The sequence below is a fragment of the Podarcis gaigeae genome (genome assembly GCF_964106915.1).
Source record: "Podarcis gaigeae genome assembly, chromosome: 2".
Lineage (NCBI taxonomy): Eukaryota > Metazoa > Chordata > Lepidosauria > Squamata > Lacertidae > Podarcis > Podarcis gaigeae.
This window is the reverse complement of record NC_139679.1, coordinates 5,314,411-5,342,002: the sequence shown is the minus strand read 5'-3', so window position 1 is coordinate 5,342,002 and position 27,592 is coordinate 5,314,411. Positions and strand designations below refer to the sequence as shown.

The 27,592-nt window shown below is 48.5% G+C and overlaps 2 protein-coding genes across 26 annotated transcripts in view; one reads left to right on the top strand and one right to left on the bottom strand.

Moving 5' to 3' along the window:
• The first annotated feature begins 1,004 nt into the window (after positions 1–1,004).
• On the top strand, positions 1,005–13,898 carry MYL6 (myosin light chain 6). 2 transcript variants are annotated; one of them, XM_083725581.1, is made up of 7 exons: positions 1,024–1,225; positions 1,547–1,574; positions 6,692–6,835; positions 7,811–7,984; positions 8,560–8,637; positions 9,343–9,382; positions 13,582–13,898. In XM_083725581.1, the coding sequence occupies exons 1-6, from the start codon at positions 1,223–1,225 to the stop codon at positions 9,369–9,371; spliced, it is 456 nt and encodes a 151-aa protein (XP_083581707.1). In that variant the 5' UTR covers positions 1,024–1,222; the 3' UTR covers positions 9,372–9,382; positions 13,582–13,898. The 2 variants fall into 2 exon arrangements, with proteins under 2 accessions (XP_083581708.1, XP_083581707.1); XM_083725582.1 differs by lacking the exon at positions 9,343–9,382 and having other exon boundaries at positions 1,005–1,225.
• Positions 13,899–17,287: 3,389 nt separating this feature from the next.
• SMARCC2 (SWI/SNF related BAF chromatin remodeling complex subunit C2) overlaps positions 17,288–27,592 on the bottom strand; it is a 35,836-nt gene continuing 25,531 nt past the window's right edge. The window contains exons 22-29 of one of the 24 annotated variants that reach the window (XM_083729352.1): positions 27,419–27,580; positions 26,738–26,796; positions 26,182–26,311; positions 24,912–25,078; positions 23,845–23,979; positions 22,404–22,779; positions 20,360–20,728; positions 17,288–17,780 (exon numbers count right to left, since the gene is read on the bottom strand). In XM_083729352.1, coding sequence (XP_083585478.1) covers positions 17,704–17,780; positions 20,360–20,728; positions 22,404–22,779; positions 23,845–23,979; positions 24,912–25,078; positions 26,182–26,311; positions 26,738–26,796; positions 27,419–27,580 — 1,475 coding nt within the window. In that variant the 3' untranslated portion in view covers positions 17,288–17,703. Of the gene's footprint in view, positions 17,781–20,359; positions 20,729–22,403; positions 22,780–23,844; positions 23,980–24,911; positions 25,079–26,181; positions 26,312–26,731; positions 26,797–27,256; positions 27,581–27,592 lie in introns of all 24 variants that reach the window. The other 23 variants (XM_083729331.1, XM_083729354.1, XM_083729348.1 and 20 more) reach the window with 23 other exon arrangements.

The window sequence follows — 27,592 nt, the reverse complement described above, 5'->3', positions numbered from 1 at the left end:
TTCTGCAAGAACTAGGGAAGGGTTAGGGCCCTAGGGCAGTATATTTTGGAGTGGGACAAATGCATTACACTTCAGAGTCTCCACCCACCCAAAGCAGGGACCTTCAGCCTACCTTATGATCAGGCCACCTTAGGCTGGGTTCCAGCTCCAGCCTACCCATGGATGCTCTGCTTAGCCTTGGGAGAAAATACTTTGCATCTCTCTGATCGACCCGTCAAGGGCAACAGTTCTACTAAGTGTGATGGGGCGCTGCTGCTGCTCACCTGACCTTTGGGAGGTAACATTTCTGCTGCTTACTAGGAGGTAGAGGGTTGAGGCAGAAGGGAGGCTGGTGCGGCACAAACACACCATCAGGAATCCTGGATTGGCTCCAATCGTGCATTTGCACTGTGCCAGCTCACCCCTCCTGGTAAGGAGCTGCAATGCAACTGACTGGAGATCAGGTGAGCAGGGCCAGCGCATCATACCATCTGTGACAGGTCCTCAGTCCTTGGATCCTGGCAGGTGCCTGGCCACGCTGATGCGTATTAAATTGTGTATTAGTTTTTTTAAAAAAAATAACACATTGCTGTCATGTAAGGAAATATGATGCAGCAAACACTGCAAAGCACCTTGCAGTTTGCACTTAAATAAGGTGGCCAGGTGGAAAAAAAGGCAGGGCTTCTGCACCTTTAAGAATTGTCTGGAAGAATTTCAGCAGGTGTGGCTCGTTATGCAAGTGACACCTGCAAAAATCTCCTCTTCTACAGCGCTTCAGGAATCTGGCTCTCTTTTTGCATCTACCTAGCCTGGTTTAATCCCCAGTAACCCAGAACTACAGCTCAGACCTGCAGACATCATGTTTTCTTTTCTTTTTTGGGTAAAAAAAGAACTACATCTCCCAGCATGCAATGCACCAGCTCCTTCTAAGGCAACAGCCACAGCCCGCGAGAATGGCATCTCAGCAGCCCATCTATAGGCAAAAAAGCTCGAGTGCTTTCCTTCCTAGCTTTGCACAGGAGAGGAGGGATCGGGGGGGACTCCGCCCACTCCTGTCTCTTGAAAAATGCAGCCTCTGCTTAGCATAACGTCGATCCATTTTTGCTGCTCGCCAGCCAATCGGGGGCGAGTGCCTGCGTGCTGACCTCAGAGCCCAACCCGCAGAAAGACTTTGCACACGTTCAGGGCGGAAGGAGGGAAGCGTCAGAGCGCCAGGCGAGAGGAACTGCCAGCAGCCCGAATCATGGTGGGTGCTTTGTGGCAGATTTGAGCGCGGCGGGAGGGGCGGGGGGATCCAGGCTGTGCGGTTAGGATCCAGCAAAAGCAAGACCTGGATCCGGGGGCTGATGTTTTTATTCTCAGCCAAGGACCCACGGGGGGTCACCTTGGGGGTGGCCGGGCTCGGCGGGGAGCCGGCAGCAGCAGCAACAGCAGCAAGTCCGGGTGCGCACCAGAAGTTGCCAAGGGGGTCCTTGCGGGCAGAAATGCGCCTCCTGAACTCACTTGCTGCTGTTCTCTCCCCCCCCCCCCCAAATAGTAATCGGCTTTTCTCTGATTTCCTTCGCAGTGTGACTTCTCAGAAGACCAGACCGCCGGTAGGTGCCCGCATCTCTTTCCGGGCGATCCCACTTTGGGCAGCACTTGGGAACCCCGAGGGCGGCGGCGGCGGGGCAGGGCTTCATTTTTAAACGTCGAAATCCTAAGGTTTAAACCGTGGGCGCCCTAGATCTGCTGAGGAGCCAGGTTTGGGGCTTATGACTCTTTCCCCCACCCCTTTCTCTCCTTCTAGCTGCTCTCTGTCCCTCCTACCCACCTCTCCATCACAACCCCGCAATGGTGAGTTCGTGTGTGGACAAAAGCGAGCCCCGGGTTAACTAACACGTTCCCGGCCTCCTTGCTAATACGCCCTTCCGCGTCTCCCTCCCCGCGGGGAGTTGTGTATTTGAGCTTTGTTAAGCCAGGCCTCTGTGTGGGTTTGTGTCTGAAGCCGGCTGCTCGAAGGGAGCTTTTCTCCAAAGTTGTGTCCCCCCCCCCCCGCCCAACCCTTTTGCATGGGAATTCATTGGACCAGGTCGGCGCCGCCGCCCGCTTGATGGCTCATGCATGATGTATTTCCTGGTTCGGGAAAGGACCCACCCAGATCCCCTCCCGGCCGCTGCGCGGGGCAAATGCCAGCTCCGCTTTTGCGCGCCGGCGGGATCCGGGACGCGCCGGGGCGCCAGTTGACCCGGGCAGCCCGTTCCCGAAGCCGGAGGAGCCGGTCGCGGCTTCTCGGGTTGTGCAGCAGCAGCAGGATGCGCAATTGGGCAAGGCGGGTGGAAATGGCTGCTTGCTTTCCCTCCTCTTGGTGCCCGGCAGGCGGCCAGACTTCAGCCGGGGCGGGATCTTTCCCGCGGGCCGCGCAAGAGGAAGCCTCTGGCCCCCCCGGTTTGCAGGAGCGGACGAGCAAAAGCGCCGGGATTGTGTTCTCTTGGTTTCCTTATATGGGCAAGAAACTCATTTCGGAGCAGCCGGGGCTGGGAGCTGCTGCTGCTGCTTTGGTACATTCCAGCCCGGATCCCAGGCGCTCGGAGGCGAATGAGGAGAGATTCCTCTTGGAATCTTGCAGCTCTAAAGGTCCGGGGAGGGGCGAACAGCAGCTACACTGTGGCTGTAGCTTAGTTCACATCCCCGTCGGAAGCAAGCGGGGAGGCTCCATTAGTGTTAATATAGTTGTGCATTTAAGAGGAGCTCAGCTCTGAGCCCCAAAGCTTCCTTCGCGCAAGGGTTGCAGCTGATGCTTGCATGGTTTGTGTGCGCATGGTTTGAGACTAAGGCCGGCAAGGGGATCTGTGGTTTCCCTGATTTTAGACTTACTCTGAGATTTTTTGATCCAAGCTGAATCCACCTACATGCTGGTTATAGTTTTGAGGGGAGTTTAGTTGCAACTAATGTCCCAGGTGCTTAGTGTTACAAATTGAACTGCGTTTTTTATTTGTAGAAATGTTTTATTTACTGCCTTGCGTTTGCCACCATGAAATACCATTTTGGTACAATAAACTGAGAACACTAAAACGAAAACTCAAAGCTAATAACATAACAGTTAAAATAATTTAAAATCCATGTCTTCTGCTATTATAGGCTGTGTCACTGTTTATTATTTCTAAGCATTTATAATCTGTTTTCCTTGAATGTTTAATTCCTTGATAAAGAGGTAACCGTATAAAAAAATTACAGAAACCATACAGAATCCAATAAAAAACCCAAGTTGACAGCTCTACCATAAAACAAAGGAAACTAAGCTGCAGTGACAACAATTCAATTTTCCAATTGTTGGGATAGGAACTAAGTCACAAGTCAGTTCAGATGGCTTGATGTAATGGGACTCAAATTGCTTTTGCTTAGAATCATAGTCATAGAATTGTGGAGTTGGAAGGGATCTCAAGGGTCATTTAGTCCAACCCCCTGCAATTCGGGAATCCTTTTGCCCAAGATGGGGTTCAAACCCACAACCCTGAGATGAAGAATCTCATGCTCTAGTGACCGAGGGCTTGTTTGCATTCTGGCTGCTGTATTTTGCACTTAGTGCACTTTCTGTTCAGTCTTCAAGGGCAGCCTTATGTGCTACAGGTTGCAGGAGTCTCATCTGGACATGTGTAATCTTGCGGCTATGGAAAAAGTGTCCCGGAATCGAGAGAGGCTGTAGCTCAGTGTTTGCAAGTAAAAGGCCCTAAGATCAATCCTTGACATCTCCAGTTAATTGGATGCATATGTATCTCTCATCACACCATCTCTGTACATATTAGAAAAAAGGAGGGTGGGGGAGCATAAAATGCCCCCCCCACAAAGAACGACATTCGTGCCCTTTCCTCCTGGTTTAAAAGTGAACAATCACTAAATGGCTCCAGAAAAGGGAGTGATAGAGGAAACTCTGGGGATATAGGAAACTGCCTTACGCTGGGTGAGAATGTTGGTCTTTCTAGCTCAGGGCTGCCTACACTGACTGGCAGTGACTCTACGGGGATTCAGGAAGGGGGCGGGGAGATGCCAGGGTTCAAACTTGGGACTTTCTGTAGGCAGAAGCTGATGCTCCATCCCTGAGCTGCAGCGTTCCCCACCCCCTTCATCTGGGCCGGGATTATCCTTTCTGGTCCCTTCTGCCCAGCAGGACAAGGCTTGTGGTTCTCTCTGGGTCACACACTTCCCCTTTGCTAATCCTTGTCTGGTACAAATGAGATCCTGCTGCTCGCCTAGGTGGCACTGCCACAGTTGTCCTGGGCTGAGTCCAAAGGAGGGGGTGACCCTGGCGCTTCCTGCTGGGTGGGAGGCTTTGAGGTAATAAACACGCAAGCATCTTCAGCTGAACGTCCAGAGCAATTAGCTGCTTTGGAATTTGTGGCTGGGCAAAGGCATCATTGGAAACGGATGGGGATAATCTCTCTAAAACAGGTCTTCAATCTGGGAAGGGCAGAAAAGGCACTGCAGTATTCGAAAATCTTAATAGCTGGTCCTGAGTGGCTCTTGTCTCCTCCCCACCCCCGGATTTGCTACCACTTAAGCCCCACTGGTGTACCCTTGCATATAACTATATACAGTGGACGCTTGGGTTGCGAATGTGATCCGTGCGGGAAGCACGTTCGCAACCCGCAGCATTCGCAACCTGCATCTGCGCATGTGCGGGTTGTGATTCGGCGCTTCTGCACATGCGCAAAGCGCGATTTAGCGCCTGTGCACAAGCGCCGAAACCTGAAAGTAACCCGTTCCAGTACTTCTGGGTTCGGCACAGTGTGCAGCCTGAAATCAAGCAACGCGAAGTGTCTGTAACCCGAGGTATGACTGTATTAAGTATGGACATTAAAATCCTCTGCTGTTAGGGGTTTTGTGGGAAGTCACATAAACAAGGCCCCCTATCTGAATTCCAGAAGCTGTAGCTGCCTCTGGATCCTTTTGTTGCTGCTTCTCCCTTCCCTAGGAGCAAAGTGCTCTTAGTTCTATCTTAAAAGGCACTCTGCCAGAGATGGGGCGCACCCTCTGTCGGCCTCAAGATATGCTCTGGGGGAACAGGGTGCAGTGGGGTGCTCAAGTGTTCAGGGAGAGTGGTTGCCCGCCCACAATTGGCAGTGGACCCAGAATTAACTCCTGCCCCACTCTGGAGAGCTGAGCTGGCCTGAGCGAAGCAGCAGCAGCTATATGCTGGTCTGCAGTCTGAACCAACAAGTCAGTGGAGATTGGTGTAATATGAGTCAAATAGTTTTGGTTTGTTTGCATTCTGGTGGCTGCATTTTTGCACCTGTTGTAGTTTCTGTAGTCTTCAAGGACTGCCTCATGTTGTAACGCTGCAGTAGTCTAATTTGGAATTATTTCAAGGTAGGTGTAAGATTGCAGCTTTCGAAAAAGCATTCCACAATTAGGAGAGGCCGTAGCTGAGTGCTGAAAGGCCATGAAACCACTCCTTGACACCTCCAGTTTTTTGGATGCATCTGTATCGCATTCTCCCTCCCATGTCATCCCCTCAGCTTAAAAGTGAAAAATCATTCAGGTGGCTCATGAGCTGTCCACGTGGCAACTAGACTTCATACAGCTCCAGAAATGTTCTTAAACTTACCCAGCTTTCTTCACCTCTGCACATGGAATTATTAATATTCTGCATGAGATTTTGATAACAGAAGCTGCTAACGGGCACAAATGTAATGAAATAGGAATACAAACAAATTAATGGTTGAGTGCTGTTAACCTTCCTGGCCATTGCATTGGTGACTCCCAAGGTGGGCAGGGCAAGATCTGACAAAGGTGGACTCAACAGGGGCTACAGATTCCATTGTCTTCTAAAACACCACTACTTGTACAATGGCACAGTCCTTTCAGCATCTGACCCAAGTGTACTGTAGGCTATGGAAGCTAATTTTCTTAAGAGCCGAATAAAATTAGGCCGGATCCAACTGAACAGGAGCCAGCGCATGGACTCTTGCTAGTGCTATGGTGCTTTCTACCCTCCCCTCATGACCCCCAGTTGACTTGGGGGGACGGGACCCTCAGAATAGCATATGGAGAGAGAAGAGGAGAGATTGTTCTGCCAGGCAGTTGCACCCCTTGTTGCTGCCAAGACATCCCCCCCCTTCAAATATCCATCCATCCATCTGTCTGTCTTTCTGGGGTATATAGCCACATTCTCTGATCATTCTTGTCTGTCCTCGTCTTTCTATACAGATCTTGTTGCTTTTTAAGGCTCCAGTTTCTTTGTGCCTGAAGAAACTAGATCCTGCTTGGTGAAGAAACCGGCTGTGCCTTAAATGGAAGATTATCTAGCTGCCTCGTTAATAGGAAGGTTGGATTCTAGGCTCCTGGAAGCAGTGGTGTAGGAAGGGGTGCGTGGTGTCATCCTGAGGGGGAGTGACGTTTGTTGCATGTGCCGTGGCCCCCGCTTCCAGCTGGAGGAGGCAGGCAGGCAGGGGAGAGTCCTGCTGTGTCCGGTGGCATTCATGTCTAAGGAAGGGGCATCTTACTGTAGCCTGAAAATATGTGGGTTAATTGTGTGGGTGCAAGTAGGCTGCCTTTAAAAAAAGGAGACACAAAATATGGCCTCTGCTTTAGGAAATACACATCTTAAGGTTTGTTTTGAGTTTTATGCTGGGGGGTGGAGGATGTGAAAGGAATATGTGGTTTGGTGGCTTGTCCACTCCCTCCCCACAATTGTTTTGCGTCTTACCTCTTCACCTTCTGTGACTCCCTGCAGAGTTCAAGGAGGCTTTCCAGCTCTTTGACAGAACTGGAGATGGGAAGATCCTGTACAGCCAGTGTGGCGATGTCATGAGAGCCCTGGGCCAGAATCCTACCAATGCTGAAGTCATGAAAGTTCTGGGGAACCCCAAGAGCGATGGTGAGTGGGCTCTTTTACGGGAGCAGTTTTGGGGGGCAAAGGGTCTCTGTGCTCTCTGGAGTGAAAGGTCCCTGATCAGTGTGTGGTTTAAACGGAGACCACTTGGCTTTTATAGTAGAACCTGCAAACCTGGCTGCTAGTTTTTAAAAAAGAGTTTTCCTATGCATTAGGCTAGCAGTTGTGTGGACAAAAACCTGCCTGGTCATTTGCCCACAACTCAGAGACAGCTGAGCAAGACTCCCAGTGCAAGAGTGTGGGCCGCTGATGCCTCAGCTCTTTGTTTACTTTTGCCAACAAAATGAGCAAATTTGTTATTAGAACTTACATCGGTCACAAAATGCAGCTGTTCTTTATCACAGTTCCTGCACCTGGATGAAGTAAGAATATAAGAAGAATGCTGTGGGATTAGGCCAGTTGCCCATCTATTTCAGCATCCAGCACTCCCAGGGGCGCCCAAGCAGGCCCTGACCACAACGGTGCTGTTCCCACTTGTGGCTTCCAGCAACTGGAATACAGAAGCAAGACCCAGGGCCGTTGGGGGGGCTAGGAGCCCTTGGCAGCCTTATCCTCCATGAATTTGTCTAATCCCCTGTTCAAGCCATCCAAGGTGGTGGCTGTCACTGCAAACTTGTGGGAACCAGTTTTAGTTTAATGATGTGCTGGGTGAAGCAGTGCTTCTTTTTGGCTGCCCTGAATCTTCTGGAATTCAGCTTCATTCGGATGGCTCTGAGTTCTAGTATCATCAGAGAGGGAGGGGAAATGTCCACCTCCCCATCTGCTTTCTCTCACGCCATGCATTCATAATCTTAATGCACCTAATCTGAGCCTTTGAACCTGTTCTGAAGGCCAGAGGCCAGCCTAGAAAAGGAGCAAGCGAGAGAGGGAAACGTCTAGACTCCTCCCCCCCCAATCCTCTGGGGCCACAACCCATCTATGATGCCTTGTCTCCCCACCCGCTTTGTGCTCTTTTCACAGAAATGAATGCAAAGACACTGAGCTTTGAGCAGTTCCTGCCCATGATGCAGACCATTGCCAAGAACAAGGATCAAGGCTGCTTTGAGGATTATGTGGAGGGGCTGAGGGTCTTCGACAAGGAGGGCAACGGGACCGTCATGGGAGCAGAGATACGCCATGTGCTTGTCACCCTAGGTATGGCTGGAGAAGACGTGGTCACGTTCAGGGGGCTGCCTGGCTGTTTCTAAGCCTGGCAGCTGAGAGAATTCATTCCTGACTTGCTTGGTTCTCCAGACGCTTTTCAAAAGTGTACTGTGGTCCCAAATTGGGTACAATGCTGAAAGAACCTGAAAAAACACCTGCCTCTCTAATTTATAGACGTCGATCTTGCAGAATAAAGTAGCTGCAATTCTTATACTGCAGTCCTATGCATAACTCCTTTCACCTCAGAGGTGTCTTTCCCCCAGGACCTCTACGCTGCTGCTTGAACATCCCCCATTAATTGCAATACAGTATTAGAAGACGGCTGTGCGTGTTCCAGTGAACATTTACTTGACTTCCCAAACTTGCATTCCATTCGCCGTCTGTACAAAAGTTCTGCTGGTCACGCCAGCCAGTAATTCATCCCCACTTGCCCAGATTTCCTTTTTGTGACTCTTTAAACCAGGGTGCTTGTTGCTTGTGATCCATTTTGTTAAGGGCTTTGCTGTGTCTTCCCTGGGTTTGCAACCTTAGCCAAACCTCCTCAAATCAACCTACTTTTCTTGCAGGGGAGAAGATGACCGAGGAAGAAGTAGAGATGCTTGTGGCCGGCCATGAAGACAGCAATGGCTGCATTAACTATGAAGGTGAGGGACAGAGATGGTGGTGACTTCTCGGTTGCTGTGCGTTGGTCTTGTGAGGAGGGGGCCCTGCCATCTTCCTCCGTGCTAGATAGATGAGGAAGAGTTGGCGTGACTCTATGGCGCCTGGTCTGGCGCTTCTTTCGCTTAGACCTTTTCTCATGTCTAAATGAAGAGAACATCACCTACAGAGCTCTGGTCTAATCTAACACTATGCAGGTATGCAGTTGGGGAGACTTGGGTGTGTGTGACATCTGTGCAGGCCTTCCTGTCCTTTGGTTCGTCTAGTGAGCCATCCTCGTTCCTCATTTCTGTATATGTGTGCACACCCAGCCACCCACACCTGCGATGCAGTTCAGGAGGGTTCACGTCTGCCATGCTTGCATTCCATTGCTTTGTGTTGTCATGGGGAGTCTGCAGGTAACCTGTTCAGTCGGAAAGAATGATGTGTGCCATTTAGCTTTTTTGGGGGCGGTGGTGGGTGGTGGGTTTCCTTGTCTGCGACAGAGTCTTTTGCAGCAAGGGCTCTCCTGACTGCATGTACACTTCAGGCAGGTTGTTCAGATAGCAACTCACAAAGACCGCAAGATCTCCTAAGGTGGTACTGTGTATGTGAGCCTCGAATGGGCTGGGGTGTGTCTTTTATGTCCATGTGTCCAGTTTTGTTTGTTCATTTGTTTGATCAATTTTGATGTTTCTTCCTTTCTACAGCATTTGTGAGACACATCTTATCAGGGTGAATTCGAACGGGGTACGCCTCCTCCAAACCTACCTTATATATTTTTAACAGCCTCCTTTTTTTTGTTGACCTAAAAAAAAGGAAGGTTTTTGTTGGCGCTCTTTATTGTTACTTTCCCCATCCTTCTTGTTCAGCATCTTCCTCCGTTTCTCCCCATCTTCCAGCATGTCTCTGCATGTAGCTGACTCTCTGTAATCTGAGCAAGGGTGTCTGGGGGAATGAGGCAGCTCTGGTTGGCTAAAGCAAGACTGTGCCTGTGTAACCTCGCAGTTGTGGGGCAGGGATGCCCGTGGCAGCAGGAGGAGCAGCTTAATTGTTGCAGTGATGAGAGTCACAAACTTGGAACTGTGTCTCCCCCCCCCCCCGCCCTGTTGTTGAGTACTAGGGCGAGTGTTAGAAACTCGGTTATATAAGCTAGTTGCCAAAAGGCACCTTAAACCTAGGTTTCGGTTGCCACAGTGGAATGTCTAGGCACCATTTTTTTTGCAGTTAAGATTTATTATTATTATTTATAATTAATAATATATTATTTACATTGCTATAATGCTTTATTTCTTAAAGGAAAAAGCAGTTTACATTAAAACATCAGACAAAACAATCCAGAATAAAATTCAAGCTTCAAGGAAAATATTTCGGATCCTTCTCTGACATTTTGTTTTTCCAGTATTTATTTACCTGCTTAATTTATATAGCTGCCCCATAGAGAAGTAGTCTAGGAAGCTAGTGTGGTGTAGTGGTTAGTGTCGGACCTTGGGAGATCAGGGTTCAAGTCCCTCCTCTGTCATGAAGCTCACTGGGTGACGTTGCACAGCCTCTTGACCTCCCTCACAGGGTCGTTGTAGGGATTAACTGAGGAGGGGGGGGGTGAACCATGTACTCCTTGGAGGAAAAGGTGGGATAGAAATGCAATAAATGAGCTCTTCTGCTTAAGAAAGCTGGAGGGGCCAGCCAGATGGGGATGTCCGTTGCCAACCTAGCACCCAGAGATCTCCCCGTGGTCAAAATTAGACTGACGCCAGTCACAAAACACGCCGGGCGCCTGGGGAATTTTGAACACTGACTGGGCCCTTTCTGTTTGGTGTGGAGATCTGGATCTGGTTGGTTGGCCAGATTCTTACCGTCCCTGTTTGCTGTGGCCCCTCCCACCTGCCAGTTTGCCTGATATTATATTTATTATTTATTAAATTTGTATGCTGCTCTTCATCCTTAGATCTCAGGGTGGTTCACAAGTGATACCACAGTAAGGGGAAGGGACGCAGGTGGCGCTGTGGTCTAAATCACTGAGCCTCTTGGGCTTGCTGATCAGAAGGTCGGCGGTTTGAATCCGTGCGATGGGGTGAACTCCCCTTGCTTTCTCCCAGCTCCTGCCAACGTAGCAGTCCAAAAGCATGCCGGTACAAGTAGATAAATAGGTACCGCTGTGGCGGGAAGGTAAACTGCATTTCCGTGCGCTCTGGCTTCTGTCATAGTGTTCTGTTATGCCAGAAGCAGTTTAGTCCTGCTGGCTCCATGACACGGAAGGCTGGCTCCCTCGGCCTGAAGGACTCCCTTTGACTGGACTTAACTGTCCAGGGGTCATTTACCTTTTACCTTCCCTACCACAGTGAGAGCAGGTGTCTTGTTTTGGTTCACAGGCTTTGAATTCATCTGCGCAGTCAAAGGCATCACGCTTTGCGGGCGCTGACAATTGGCTAATTGTCAGCATTCACAAAGGGTTTTGCACAAGTGCCCAACCTCCTTTTGGCCCAGTTGCATCTGTACCTGCCCATAGGTAGGGCTTGTGGACTGAACACGTAGACGCTGCTTTACATACTGCTGTAGATGAGACTGGGGACATTTTCAGTCTGTGTTTCTGCTCAATAAGTGAAGCTGGACGAAGGCCTTGGAGACCAGGTTCTGGTCCAGGTGTGGGGAACCTGTTGGCCCACCAGTTGCTGAATTTGGCCATGCTGGCTGAGGCTGATGAGAGTTGCAGTTCAGGAACATGTCTGTCCAGCCTTTGCATGAATACCTCCAGCAAGCGGGGGGGGGGGGGTTTCCCCAGCCACTCTACCCCTCCCTTTGCCCCTTTTTGTGACAGGCCCTTTGGGGTTCCCTTGCACTTGTGCACTCCCACTTGTTTTCTCTTCAGTAACCCCAAATTCCACCAGACTTCCCTGCCCATTTACTCTTTGGACCCTGGCTCCCTTCCCAGGATGAGGCTAGCAAGCAGCCCGATTCTGGGGGTGCTCTTTTTCCTCGCTCCAGGTCTGGTTCCTTAGGCTCCTTTCTCTCCCTCTCATGGGGAGAGAAGATGCGCAAGTGGCAACAGCAGACGTCTCAAATGACGTGGCCCAGGGGTGGCTCAGTCAGCTGTCACGTTTGGTGCGTGGGGCATGGTGGGTTGTTCTTGGGAGCTTTTGTACTGGAGCAGAGTAGAATGTGAGCCTGCCTAGAAACCTTCTAGTCAAACTTGTCTTGGTTTGCTGGTAGTTGGGTCTGGAACGGTGCTTTTGCTGCAGCCCCCGTGTGGGCACCTACCTTGTGGTTTCCACTGATTGTGTTCACAGTACGGCTACAAACCTTTCCCTCCCTCACATGGTGTTGGTTTTTAAAATAGAAGGTGGTATTTTGAGTCACTCTTCTGAGATAGCAGAGCTATATAATTCTCTGAACCTATAGACCCCATTGTCCTCAAAGGCACACAGCATGGAAAAAACCAAGATCATGATGATAAAACTATAAATCCTTATATTTCAAGTCATCTGGGGGCAAGTACGTTTGTCTGATATTGGTCTAGTGGTGCAGCTCTTTCCCTCAGTGCATGCATTTAAAGGATTTGTCTTAAATTCTGCAAGAATTGAGGTTGCAGGAAGTGCAAAAAAGAGGAGACTGAAGCAGGGAGATGTTGTACAGCTGAGCAACAGGGGAGGTCCAGTAAAAAAACCAACAGTGTGCCACCTCCCCTCACCTTATTGAACAGTGAAGTCTAATCTTGCTTTATTTTCATTTTTTTAAGCACAAATTGCAGTGGTTTTCCGAGTCTGTACAGAATACATGCAGCCTTAAATAGGAAAAAATTCACCTTTCTTCAATGTTAAAAGCAAAAGCAGTTTGGGTTCTGTGGCATGCCACAAAAAGTTGCAGTAAAATGTTTATTGGGGGTGGGGATCCAGTACTTCATTTTTGGGGGGCAAAATCTTCCACCTAGCTGCTCTCATTGGGTACAGGGTGCATGGCAACCCCTCCAGCTCTTCAGCCCCCATCCTGCCCTCTTGGAAGTGTTTCCACTGGAACTGAAGGTTAATTGGACAGTCTTTCTTTAAGGGCCTGTGCTGTGGCTGCCTGCCTGCCTGCCTGCCTGCCCCTCTTCTCTGCCTAGGTAGGCTCAGTCGGAAAGCTGAGTCCTTTCTCTGCTGTAGCTGAGTGTCTCTCCAACTTTCTCCACTCTGCAGAAAGCAGAGCATTCTCATAGGTTCAACTCCAGAATTCTGATGCCTGGCAACTAGTTTTAGAAATGGCCGTATTTCCTTCTGCCCGTGTTGCCTTCTTGTTTCCTTGTCTCTAGTTATTTTTCCTGATTAAATTATTTGTTAGAAGTGTTCGTTAACAGATGCGAGTGGGACTGGGGTGGGTCATAGATAGAGCCCCCAGGACATTGGTGCCAGAGAGGGGGGTGGGACTTCTTGTGTGATCCTCTACTGCTGGCAGGGACTGGCTTTAACCAAAACTCTGTTGGGAAGGGAGTAGAGAGGAAACTAGGCTGTGCTTGTTTTTTTCCTTCGCAAGCCTTTTTCATTTTGTGACCAAAGGCCATCTATGCATCCAAAGAAAATGGACACCAGTTTTAGCGTTTCTTGCAGCTGATATAATTAGCTTTGTGCTATTCCTCCGTAATTCCAACATACACTACAGCATGTAGCTCTACAGCGGCTGTCACTGATGCCTCCAGATGTTTTGCAGTACAACTCTGATCAGCCTCACTGTGATCCTGGGGGCTGATGGAAGTTGTAGTCCTAAAGCAGAAGGAGGACACCAAGTTGCCAACGGCTACTGTGTAGAGGAAAGACAGGAAAGCTCCTCATCTAGTGGAAAGATTGTTCACTGTCATTGCTAACCATGGACCCCCATGTTCTGGCAAGTCCCATTTCCCCCCAGTAGGTTTAGCCTGGTCCTACATGTTCTGTTTGTGCCTGTGCCTTTCTGACATCGGCTTTATTTTCTCTTCCCAGAGTTGGTGCGGATGGTTCTGAGTGGCTGAAGATCACCTCTAGCTCCTCCCGAGAACCTCTTCCAGTTTATCCTTAAAATGTTTGTGCCTTTTTATCTGTGTCTGAATCTACTTTGGGTTCCCTCTTTCTCCAGCCTCTTGGTTTAGTCCTTGAGGCGAGGGCTAAGGAAAGAAAGAAAACAACATTGGTCTGAAGGGGGGTGTTCCTGAAGGGCAGGGAAGCAGACTCCTGGCTTGTCTTGCATCACTTTATTTCCAGAAGTGTTCAGCTTATTTCCTCTTGGTTGCTTTAATAAACTGTTCCCAAAAATGTCTTACGAACACTGTGCTGTGTTACTTCTTGAAAACCAAGGTAGCTGCTGGAGTTCAGAGATCTTCAAACAGGGTTTTTCTTGTGATTCTGGTACCTATACTCATCTGAGCCAGTTACACATAGGTAGCCGTGTTGGTCTGCCATAGTCAAAACAAAAAAAATTCCTTCCAGTAGCACCTTAAACACCAACTAATTTAGTTCTTGGTATGAGCTTTCGTGTGCATGCACACTTCTTCAGATACACAGATACTTCAGATACACTTCTTCTGTGTATCTGAAGAAGTGTGCATGCACACGAAAGCTCATACCAAGAACTAACTTAGTTGGTCTTTAAGGTGCTACTGGAAGGAATTTTTTTGTTTCATCTGAGCCAGTTTGAACTGTGTTGGAACAGTACAGAAAAATGCTGGTTAGTAGCACAGAACTAAGTTTTAGCTATAGCTCTATTTGATGGACTACATCCTGAGAGACCAGGGTTCAGATCCTGACACTTGGCCCATGAAGCTTACACACTCTCAGCCTCACCTTCCTTACAGGGTAGCTGTGTGGAGAAAATGGGGAGAAAACAATGTCACCTTAAAGGAAAGGTGGGATGTAAATGTAATAAATCTAGAAGACTGAGTGGTATCCAATGAAGTTTTACTCAGAGTAGACCCTTTGAAATTAATGAACACGGCTGCATAAGGTTGGGTTGCTGTTACAGGTTCTGCGAAAGTGGTCATAGCATGTGTTTGTTTCTGCTTGAAACATCTTGCTGCTGCTCAGTAAAATCCAGTAAGTCATGGAGTACAGCTTTGATTCCCCTAGAACATATCTCATCAGGGGGCTTTGCCCTGTCAAGGAATAGTCTCCCTAGCCTGCCCTCCTTCACCATTCTTGGAAACAGTGCTACTGTCGTTCTCCATTAGTACTACTATTTTCAAATGGCAGGAATTTGAAAAACCAAAACCTGAGCCTTTGTTAATGGCCCTTTCCTCAATTAATCCTAGCTGTCAAAATGTGACTGCTTTGAACAGAAGGGCACATTTCCTACTTTTGTAAGCAGCCTAATATGGGAAGGTGCCTGGAGCAGCACCAAATAAAGGCAACTAGGCAAGGCATGTGCACCACAGCAGGATTTGAAGAGAGGGAGGTTTTGAAGCCTGTGGTGAGGGAAGGAGAGCAGATGCCACTGCCTAGTGACCACAATGAGAGCTCTGATAATATACAGTAATGGCAGAGACAACCCTGAAAAGTGGCTTTTTCATGGTATGCAGCTGTAGGGCAGCAGTCAGGCCTGTTACATGAATGTAATCCATTAAATGGAGAAACGTCTCATCTAGAAGGCCAAACAGTAAGGCCAAACTGAGGTCCAGTAGGCTTTTTTTTTTTTTTTTTTAAAAAAAGACAGGTTCCTTGTAACAATGCCTGAAAATAGAACTGTGCATAGGATGTGAAGGGGAAAACGGTTATGTTTATGCCTACATATACCTGTCCTACTCCTACCTGGAGTAAAATTAACATGTTGCACATTTCCCCCCTTTGACGAAGGATTTGTTTTTAAACTCTTAAGGTTAAACAAAGTAAGGCTGGGTTTCTGCGCTTCAAAAAGCTGCAGGGTATGGCTGGGGGGTTTCAAATACAGGATACAGGGCAGCACAACAAAAGTGGAAACATTAATTGCTCCTCTGAACTTGCACAAAGGAGCCGCATAAAGCAGTAAAGGTACAGAAAGGAACGGTGGACTTAACAATGAGCACACAGCAGACGAAGTTAATCCTGGAGTGGGTTATCTGTCGTGCTAAGCAGAGCCATACAAGTGGTTTATTCCTTGTAGGGTGAGGACCCCACTTTGGAGCAAAGGGGCTTTAAAAGAATTTCAATGCTACACATTTTTTTTTGCCTTGAGCAACTGTACAAATACCACTCTTACTCCTTCCCTTCCTGTGCAAGAAATCCATGTGATGGAAAGAGAGAAACATCGCACTCCTGAAGGACAAGGCATCGCTGTTATTTTTGTGAGAGGCAGCCGTATTTTGTGGGGTAATGAAAGAAAAGTATCACCGGAATCCCCCGAACAATGGAAATGGCATGGAAGTAATTTATAGCTTAACAAGACTACATGTAAAACGAACATAAGCAATTGTAAGCTGCAGCCGTGGAGTAACAATTTCTTCACACACCTCAAATTATGTTGCTTCATTGGAACAAATAGTTTCTCATGGGTGGCAGCTCGTTTAACTTTTAAAAACTGCTCACCTTAAGTTGTCTTCAAAACCATTTCATTGTTTTTTGGTTCCCTGATGTTGACTGGTGTCAGGGGTTCAGGAGCAGAGACACAGGAGATGGAGCAAATGGAGAGTGAGGAGGAATCCGAGGGGGGTGTAGGCAGTGACAGTGGTCAGAGAGATTCCACGAGTCGAGAATCGGAAGATTCACAGAAAGGAGCGCCGATGGCCAGGGCAAGGGGGGTGCCAAGGGGGAAACCCCAGAAGGAAGGGGCCAGCGGGGACTCCCAGAGCAGCAGTTGGAAATCAGGACCAGCTTCCCCACCAGAGCGCAGTAGGGAGGGGGAGTCCCAGGCATCGGGACCAGTGTTCTCACCACCAGAGAGAGGAGATGAGTCAGGATTGACCACGCCTCCATCGGAGAGCGGGGAAACGGTCAAGAGGAAAGTCACAGGCTGGGCGCGCGCGCCAAGTTCAAATGTACAGGCGAGCGGCACAGCAGGTAGCCCGGATAGGGAGCCAGGTCCTAAAGCCCGCCGGAAGGAAGGGCAAGACTCAGGGGGGTCAGCGTCAAAAGAGTCCAGGAAGGAGGAAACCCCAGGGGGCAGAAGGACCCAGAGGAGGAAGGAACAGCGCAGGAGGTGGAGCCGGACTAGGATCTTAAACTGGTGCGGAAGGGATAGTGACTCAGAGGGGACTTCGCCGATCTAGAGTCAAGACGTAGGGCTGCGCGCTCTGGGGTTTGAAATGGAAACTAAACTTCAATAAAGACTTTTGTACATTACATCAACCGGGCTTTGGTCCTCTGTGAGCTGGGACCTAGAGGCAGCTCTGACAACTGGGTATTTTTAAAATGTATTTGGCGACCTCCTTTGCTTTAGTTGTAATTCAATCTAAGCTATCTCAACAAATAATTATTCAGCTTTTTGTGTAAAAAAGACTCCAGATAACATTCTCTCCTTTATGTTTCTGACACCAAATAGTACTGCCCAAACTGCTGAAAACTACTCTCTCTTTAATGCATAAGCTACACATAAGTAAAATTTCCCTGCATCAGTGAATTAAAAAAACAACCAACCGCTCAGGTACAAACACCGTGCCCCCCTCAGGCTGCATTACCGTTTCCCCCATAAATAAGCCCACTCCCAAGTAGACTGCCGTTTTCCCTGCAGAGGAGACGGAGAATATTTTTGTTAATTTTTCTTTATTGTTTAAAAAAAAGCGAGACAGACACATACAAGGGGGAGTTAAACTCCCATTTCAACCATGTTTAAAATCAAAGCCCTCTATAAATAGCAGTGGCTGTTTGGAGATAATTTCTTCTCCCTCCCGCCACCCCCACCCCAGCAATTAGAAACACCTTTAAATAAAGTCTTGGTACAACTGGATACAAAAAAAGCATTGGGGACATGAGGTGGGGCAGAGACACACAGGGGAAGGGAGTCAACACAGCCAAAACCTCTTCCTCCTTGGATCACTGTTTCAAAGCCTTTTTAAAACCCATCCAAACAGAATCCATGTTTAACACGATTTAGGGTTTTCCTGTCCTTCCAAGTGATCAGGGCTCACCGAGGAGGCGCCAAGAAGCGCCGCTTGTAGCTTCTCACTGTGTGGGTGGGACTGGTGTGGCCGTGCTGGGACTGGGAGCAATGGGATCCGGCTGAAGTGAAGGCCCTTGATCTGGGTTGAAAGGGGAGAGAAGTAAGACGTTAGGGGAGGTTGGCAGTGCTGCAAATACAAGCATTACCTTGCTGCCACTTTTTTGTGTGATAAAAATGAGTGTTCTGGTGTCATTTATTTACTTCAAAACCCTAATGGAGGGAAATTTGAACATCAATATCCATTGCACTGGAAAGACTTAAAAGGCTCAGCCTCCCTATTCCTACTGCCATGCAGTCTCTTTCGCCTGATGCCCTATCAGATTGCAGAATCACCTGATATTTCAGTACCCCAGACCCCATAGTAGGAAGGCAGTAGGTGACTGCATTGCCCCCTCTAACGCATATCAAATCAATTTCAGAAAAGTTTATATCCCTTGCCAATTTGGGAGCATTTTCTTCCGATTCTAAAAAGCATCACTAAAGTACAATTCGTTAGAAATACTTTAGATCCTGAAAGAGAAAACGGGTGAGGAGGTAGCAAATGAATTGCTGGATGTGCTTGTCTGTTTCCTTTGTGTCAAGTTTAGAGAAGAAAGTGGTTAGCAACACTGCTTGCTGTCACATCCCATAGCAGATATGGTAAGGTTCCGCAAGGCCTGCCAGACAGAGCTGTTCCACCAGGCCTTTGGCCAGGGCACAGCCTGACTCCCTCCCTCGGCAATCTTCACAGAACTTTAGCCTAATGGTTGCCATCAATTTGAGTTGAATTAATTTTATAATGAAATGATTTTAGAATGTTGTACTATTTTATTGTTGTTAGCCGCCCCGAGCCTGGCTTCGGCTGAGGAGGGCGGGATATAAATATTATTATTATTATGGCTTTGTCATTAAAGCATACTGTAATCTACTGCTGCCCAGAGGGAGAACCTAGGTCTCATTCCTGTTTACAGCAGAATGCAAATGGAATGTAAGAGACAACAAAACTGATGCCATGGTTATCTATGACTCTAGTGGAAATAATTCAATAAATCAAGATGGCTCAAAACAAGCCAGCCATGCCAAACAATACATATGAGATGCAGTTTCAAGCACTAACTCATTGCATGCTATTTCCCCTAATGCTTCTTTTTTTGGGGGGGGGGGACACACACACAATTAATCCTATATCAGGGGTCTGCAACCCGCGGCTCCGGAGGCGCATGTGGCTCTTTTACACCTTTGCCGCGGCTCTGGGGCGGATACTAGCGAGGGGAGGAGGCACACTGTGCGCCCCGACACTCCCCACTGTGGCGGGCGCTGTACTGGCTGTGACGTCACATGGGGGCGGTGTGTGCGTTAGTCACGCACCGTCCCGACGTCACCTTCCCGCCCGCTACATTGTAAGGGGCATATACGCTGGTCACTGTTTTGAAGGGGAGTGAAGAACACACACACACACACAAAAAGGTAACTTGTTAATTTGACGTTTATTTCTATGAGGAGGAGTAACTCTGAGGGGTCAAACAAATAATAAAAAAGTGACAAAAAAGTTATTTTTATAATGATGAGTTTTGCAGCTCCCAGTTTTTTTCCCTTCGGAAACGGGTTTTTGTCTTAAAGGTTGCAGACCCCTGTCCTAGATGGAAAAGCCATCTTCCAAACTCAAACAAGACAGAGATGCACAGGTATAAGATGATGCAATTCTACTGTAAATCTCAAATGTCACTATTAAAACAAGCTATCTAATTAAGTGAATATATAAAGATATGCATAGTCTGCACATCTGCCTCTGATGCAGAAAGCGAAAGAAAGAATCCATGCCTGGATACTAATGAAGTATAAGGCAAAATTCTGCCTCTAGGTAACAGTGAGCTTTGAGAAGCAAAAGGTACATAAATATGGTCACATGTAGAATGTAACTGCATATTGCATCCAATAGGGTTTAAAGATCCCACTGCACTGGACTCCTAAGCATGCAAGGTCAGAGAACGCACACCATTCACCTTTGACCCAGCCTATATACCAAACATGTAACTGAATAAACTGTTAACTCCTTTTCTAAGAAATAGCTTTCTTTTCCCCCCCAATGTGCAAGATATTCCTAGGGCAAAGTGGTGAAGTTGATTGGATGCATATGTGTCTTGACTTCAGGCTGATTTATTCAACTCCAGGACACTCCTAATACATTTGCACAGCATTATGGCCACTTCACACAGGACACTTTCCAAACATGGGCATAATTTCTGTGTAAGGCAGGGAGGGGGAAGAGAAAAAACTTCCTCCTTTTTAGAAACTTGGCTTAAAAGGGACTCGGGAAATCCAAGTTCCTGCCTGGGAAAGGGAAGCTGTGGCCCTCAAGATCCCTCTGCACCGTTCCTAATAAGTGGCCGTGCTTGATGGGGCTGATGGGAGTTGGAGTCCAACAGCACCTGGTGGGCCACAAGTTCCCCACTCTGTTACACACACACACACACACACACACACACACACACACACACACCATATTTACTTGTGAATTGTAATGCATGTATTTTGCCACAGGAATGCAGGTGGAGAAGCTTCCGCACTGTCAAACGAAGCAGCCCTGAGCCCAATGACCTTGCACAGCGCCTTGCATTTCTGTATGTGAAATCCTCTCCCCCTCTCCCATCCCGCCATGATCTCTGGGTCAATTCTCACCTGATCCAACACCAGCATTTGAAAGGAGGCTGCCCTGCATGGCTGCCACGATAGCGGGGCTCTGGGCAGCTGCGGAACCGTGAGGCAGTGGGGTGGCAGGAGGGTGCAGGGTGCTAGCGATGTTGACGATGGGCGGATTAGCCATGCTGCACGCAAGGTTACCATGCACTGGATGGATGGGCGTGTTAGCAGGGAAGTTAATGCCGATGGAGTCTGTTACGTTACTAGCCATGCTAAATGGGATGGAGGCAGGCATTCCGAAAGGCAGAGCTGAGGGGATATTACCAGCCATGGCAGGGTGAACGGTTGCTGGGACTGCCCCAGGGAGAATCTGGGAGGATGGCTGCTGGCTGGGGAACGGAGGCTGGGCTTCAGAGGGAGAAAAAGATAGAGAGAACTAATTAAGTGTGACGGTTAAGCAGGCAAGCAATGACTTAACATGACCCATTTGCATCCAATAGGGTTTAAAGATCCCATTGCACTGGACTCCTAAGCATGCATGGTCAGAAAATGCACACCATTCACCTTTGACCCAGCCTATATACCAAACCGGGCACAAAAAAAATATTCTTCAAAGCCAAATGTGTAGCAATCACCCACCCAGGAGACTGACTTGATGCTGGAATATATAATTTTTATGAACATTTATTGGGATGATTTGGAACCAGAACCAGAAATAGTGTACCCCATAAAAATGTGGAAGTGTTGTCCAAGAAATAAAATGTCCAGCTTTATAAGCAAGGCTGATACGTTATGATTGCTGCTTCCACATTTTTATAACACTTGTGAATGTGCAGCTTTGGCTCATTTCACAGATTAGAGTCCAACAAGAACCTGTGGTCTGGTTGTATGTATGTTGCTCCAGCAACATTTGCACTCTACAAATGACTTTCTCATGCAAAGGTTAGTTGCGGTAGCTTAGGATCAGACCACAGGGAACTGGGCCTGAATGCCACTGCAGTAGAATATGAACTGAAGTTTACTCTTTCAGATTACCGGCTGGCATTAATCTTGTTTCGCACACAGAATAAAAGACTCTCCAGTTCCTCAAAACCATGAGCCCGCTGTTGCCAATCTCAACTTCAACCCACATCTTCCAGATCTAAGCCTTTCTTCCCTGCCCTCTGAAGCACAACCACACAATTTACTGGGCTGTACAATCTCTAAAGCCTTTTCATACAACCCCCTCATGTGGACACTTAACATGAAATGGGGAAGCAGCATTATTCCCAGTGGCCCCACCCCTTGACACCCACACATTCAGCAGGACCATGTGAAAACAAGAATCCTATGTATTTTATTCATATAAAAATGTATACCCCACCTTTCCAACAACACTGGTATTCCGTAAGGATGCTTACATAAATTTAAATCACAGTGCAACATGAAACATTATAAAATTGCACTGTATCTACCACAAATTACAAGTCGAAAGCATCCTTTCAGCTGAAAGCATCCATTTTGGGGTTGTTGTAAATACGGTACCTAAAACACTCCCAGCAATGCCAGTGCAGACTCTCAAAAGGCTCTGTAAGCAGCTTGCTCCATTAAATCATGAGTAGAGATGTCAAATTTCCAAAAATTCTGAAGCCATGAAAAAAGCCTGGGCTTTCCCCAGTTTTTAAAAAGTACTCTTTACATACCGAAAGCCACTTTGTTACTTTAGGAACATAAAGTGCATTATGTATGAATTGGTTTACCACAGAATACACTTTATTCAGAACATAATTATGAACTGATTTTCTTTTTTAAAGTTTTTGTTACAAATAGAGCTACAAGCTTCTGAACTGTAAAGAATCTAGCATCTCTTTGGATTTGCCAAGGGAACAGGTCCCTTCAGCTCTGGAGCTGACCTCAAAGAAGCCAGACCTGTAGCCTTTCTGCTCTGACTGCAGAAGCTCTGCAAAGCCTTAACACACCCTTCCTAGCCCTGATATTTGCAATGTGAGAGATGACGCCCGGAGCGCATGAAGCTTGTGTGCCCTTGTAGAGCACAGTTTCGTTCTGCCCTTGGTGGATCAAATGAAAAGCTGGTCCCACTTACCATGAGAACCTGCAGGCGGCTGTCCAGTCTGACCTGGGCCTGTCTGTGGAGCTCCAGCGGCTGCGGGCTGTGGCTGAGCAGCCACTGGCTGCCCAATCTGTTCTGCTGGAGCCAAACTGCTGGGCTGCCCTACGGTGCTGGTGGCCGGCACAGAGGCCTGGGCGATGGGCATGGAGTGTGCAGCTGGTGCCAGAGGAGCCCCTGAAGGAGGGAGAGGCTGTGTGCCCACAGAGAGAGGCGGTGGCGGTGGCTGCTGCTGCTGCTGTTGGTGCATCTGCTGGAAATGTTGCTGGCGAGCGCGCATCTCAGCATACTTGAGCTGCTCCATGTGGAAGGCCTGTCGGTCCGCCAGGAGCTGCTGCCTCTGGTACTCTAGCTACAGAGAGATCAGGGACAGGTTACGCTGGGCAAGTTCTCTATTCCAAACCCCCTCATGCAGTGCTCTCCCTTCCCTTGGTTTCTTTTCTTCTCCTAACGTGGCCACAAATTCTTACTCCGCTGCACAGGCTTTGTTACACACGGAGCCTAATGTTCCCAGGCATCCGCTGGAGCCAAATCTACTTAGCTCCAGCATGGAACTGCAGCATGTGCCTTCAGAGCATTCTCTGGGCTTCCCATATGGACCACTGCCTGGCTGCAAGTAAGAAGAATTGTGGCTGTCAACTGTGAGATGTAATCCTTATAGCAGTCAAATACAACATTCTTTGTTTGCCTAGAGTGGACGCAGACAGGGAGATGTTGATCCAGCCAGTTCCACCTGGTCTGGAGCATCCTCCCCCTGCATGTGACCAGGTAGGTGGGCGTGACCCTTGCAGACCCCACAAAAGGTCCAATCACACAGCCATCTTTCTCTTTTGGACTTTCTTGACTCTTTCTTCTCTTGGACTCTCAGCCACCAGCACAAGGGCCCATCCTCACAAAGGATGTAAGCCACATTCTGTAACTGTAATTACAAGCTAAAGCCTGCCTCCAGGGAACATACTGTGAACTGAATGTAAGTAAACTTCTTGTTGCTGTTTAAGGAAGACTGTTGTGTCTTTATTTCTTTTTAAGAGGGAACAAAAGAGGCCTTACCAGGAATAAACTCCAATCTGGGCATGCCAGATTGGATTGCTTAACTAAAGAGATTCAAACGAATTTGCAAACTAGCTTCCTGCTGTGTAAAGGGGAATGAGCTCTGCTATATGACTCACAAGCGTGAGTGAGGAAGGATAATATTTAATCAATATATCCTCTCCTACTATCCACAACATTCCCACATCAACTAGGGAAGATACAAAACAGAGGCTGTGGCAGCGCCTAGAGCAGGAGTTCCCACAAAACCCGTAAGCGCATGCACACGCACACACACACACGTGTTAAGTTGCATCCCAGCATGGGGCTCAACCTGCTTTGGGCAGCGTAAGCAGTGCTGGCGTCAAGAGGGCGCAAGTGTACTCACTGCCTCGCGCTCCCGGTCCATGATGGTCTCCAGCTCCTCAAAGTGCCTTAGCTTGATCTCAAGCTTCTTCATCTGTGTCTCCACCAGCAAGGCAACCAGGGACTTGATCTTACGCTCTTCCACAGCTGCCAAGTGCTGCAGAGAAAGAGAAGAGAGGGTGGATCAAAGCTCTGGAAGTAGCATGCCCTACAGGACTCTATGGAAAATCCAGAGACCAAAACTTCCCAGAAGAGGAGGACTGCCCTACCCCACGTTCTACATCTTCAGAAGTTACCCCACACCTTAAGCCTTCATGCCTAAAGCAGGACTGAGAGATTGTCAGATTAGAAGCTGGGTTCAGAATTCCAACCCATGAGTCACCCAAGTGAGACGGCAAAAACAGTGCCTGAATGCATGGCAACATGACCAACTTACTGGCCCTGCTAACTTGTTGGCTGCCTAAAATATGACGCATACAATATACCAATAATCCGAACAATAGCAGTGCAACTATTTTCCTCATATTCCAGAGGAAGGATGGAAGCCAAGAGATTCTGTAGCTTTCCTAAAGAGATCAAGGAAACTTACGGCTGAGGTGTGATCTGAACTAGGGACCTCACTGTATCCGTTGTATTGACTTTTCAACTTTTTTAAAAAAATGCTTCTGCCTGCTGTTTAACTTCATGCCATTTATAAAATTTGTAACCCACTTTATATTTTGGATTTGAGTTTGGATTTGATATCCCACTTTATCACTACCCTAAGGAGTCTCAAAGCGGCTAACATTCTCCTTTCCCTTCCTCCCCCACAACAAAGACTCTGTGAGGTGAGTGGGGCTGAGAGACTTCAGAGAAGTGTGACTGGCCCAAGGTCACCCAGCAGCTGCATGTGGAGGAGCGGAGACACGAACCCAGTTCCCCAGATTACGAGACTACCACTCTTAACCACTACACCACACTGATGGGGTGGTAGCCTAGCAACTGCGCAACTATATAAAAGCAATTTGCTTCCTAGAAGGTCAGTCCGAATGGCAACCCCACACATCCATCTGGCCTATGGAGAAGCCAGCCAATCCTGCGGCCACTGACCTTCGCCTTCACTGCTGCCGCCGCCAAAGCTGCTGCCGCCGCCGTGGAAAGATTGCCCTCGCCTATGTCCCTCTCCACTTTGGTCTTCCGCTCCGCCTCGGCCTCCGCCAGATCCTTGGGCCCTTCTTCACTACCATCCTTGGGTTCTTTTTCCTTTTCCCCGTCAGCTGAGGAGGAGAAAAACAAATTATGGGCAGATGGGTGCGTGATCTCCTGGCCTACTATTGCTTAGAAAGAGGTGGAATATCCCTCAGTGCCTGGAGTTTATCACTGCACATTTTTTCATGCACTCAAAAGGCTGATCAGGCACAGGTGGGATGGGAGGGAAGGAAGGAGGGAGGGGAGGAAGGAAGAGAAGGAAAGAAGGAAGGAAGGAAGGAAGGAAGGAAGGAAGGAAGGAAGGAAGGAAGGAAGGAAAGAAAGAAATTCATGAGTGGATGTTTTCTTTGTGGTACTAGTTGCTGTAGTAGTAGTAGTAGTCATCATCATCATCATCATCATAAAAAGAAGAGGAATTTGTTGTGCCCCAGCCACTCTGGTCAGCTTCCAACAAAATATAAAACACACAATACATCAGACATTAAAAGCTTCCCGAAACAGGGCTGCCTTCAGATGTCTACAAAAAGTCATATGATTGTTCAACTCTTCTACAGGGCAGGTGCGACTACTGGGAAAGGCCTCTGCCTGGCTCCCTGTAGCTTCACTTCTTGCAGTGAGGGAACCACCAGAAGCCCCTTGGAGCTGGACCTCCATGTCCAGGCTGAACGATGGGGGTGGAGACGCTCCTTTGGGTATACAAGACCGAAGCTGTTTAGGGCTTTAAAGATCAAAACCAACACTTTGAAGTGTGCTTGGAATGTTTACTTTACTGCTCTGTTAACTCACCTTCTGTCCCAACACTCTTCACACCCACCAATGCTACTAACCACAAGCTTTTCGATTTTCCAATGGCAGAGCTGTCCCATTCCCATTAAGTTCTTATGCCTCTAGGAGGCAAGTGGCATACTGTGCTGCATTTAAGTTAACAGTACCTCTGGCTGAGACTGTAGAACAGGGTTGGGTAAACTGTAGCCCTCCAGATGTTTGTTAGACTCCAACTCCCATCAGTCCCAGCCAGCGTGCTCAATCATTACTGATGAGACATAGTTGAGCGACATCTGGAGGGAGCCCCTGCTTCAGAACATGTGACCACAGCATCCCAGCTCTGTTCAGGCTCCTAGTTCACTCGCTACTTTATGAGCTTTGCCATTACCCAGAAGGTGGTGCTCACCCATGGTGTCCCCGTCACTCTTGTCCATCTCCTTCTCGCCGTCAGCCTCTTTGCTTTTCTCTTCCTCTTTCCTGGGCACCTCTCCAAGTTTCTCCTTCACTTCCTCCTCCAGGGCGCCTTCTCTTGGTTCCTGCATTGAGAGAAGGGCTTGATTCCAACAGCTGCCTAACGCCTCTTAATCCTTCCCCTAGCTGTGGCATGGGGCTCATGCGCACACAATATGGAAGGCACAATTGGAAAAGTCTCAGAACTGGAGCAGGGGATCTACAGTTATTATTCTAGTGGCCAGGAAAGTAGAGCAGGATATATATTGCGACCAGAAGATTAATGAAGTGAAGGACTCTGAGGGACAGTTAGTTGTTAGCAGGGTAACATGGTGCCTTACTTTAGTTAGAAAAGTTGCAGCTGGTGCTGCAAACATCCTGTGGGGATCCTATGAGGTTTCTCCTCAGTTTCCTCCCTCTCCTACCTACGTATGCCCCATGCAGGAAATTTTGGAGACTCGTTTTTTGCGGAACATGTATCGGGGCTCATCCACGCCCTCCCGCACCTTCACCTCTTTCTTCTCTTCCGATGACGGAGGTTCTGCCCGGTTCTCATCTGTGCAGCTCTCTTCTGAGCAAGGAATGGAGAAACAGACAAGGAAAAAAGATACCAATATTAAAGGCTGCAAGTAACGCTCCCTCCCACCCACTAAAGGGGGGGAAATTGGAAGAATGAATGGGAGTGGGAATCCGAATGGGTGAGAACCTGTCTCAAGCACCTTTACAAGGAATGGCAGCTGAGGGACCCACTAGATTAAGGCCCAATAAACTCTTCTCAGATTGCTGGTATTTTAGACCTGAGGCAAGTTCTGGACGGCAGCACCTTAGAGAGGGAGAACTCCAAATGCCAGCCTCCACCTTCCCTCACTGCTCAGTTCCAGCTTAAGGCCAGGCAGGCCCCGGAAGCCTTTCACTGAGCCAGCCTGTAACCTTCTGGAGGCGGAAGCTTTAGGCACACAGCCCAACCCATGATCTGCCCGGTCTGATGGGGTAGGGGGGGGTTAGATAGAGTGACGATGGGAATCCCTTACCCTGCGCCAGGCGATTGAGTGTGAGCTCCAGGCCGGAAGCCAGGCCGGCTCTGGTCTCCTGCGTCTCGGCACCCTTCTTAGTCCCCACCGCACACTGGGCGAGGTCCATCGAGGGCGCTTCACGGGATGAAGCGCGGAAGGCGCCCCGCTCGCCCCCCTCACCTATTCTCTCCAGCTCATCGGATGTGGTCCCTGCAATTCCGCTGCTCTCCAGACCAAATGCCGGGTCTGCCTTGCCTGTCACCTTGGCAGCTTCCTCCACCTTGCGGACATGAGCTTCAACCAAGGCTGTGGGGACCTCCTCCTTCATCTTGGAGAACTCCTCTGCAGAAGAGA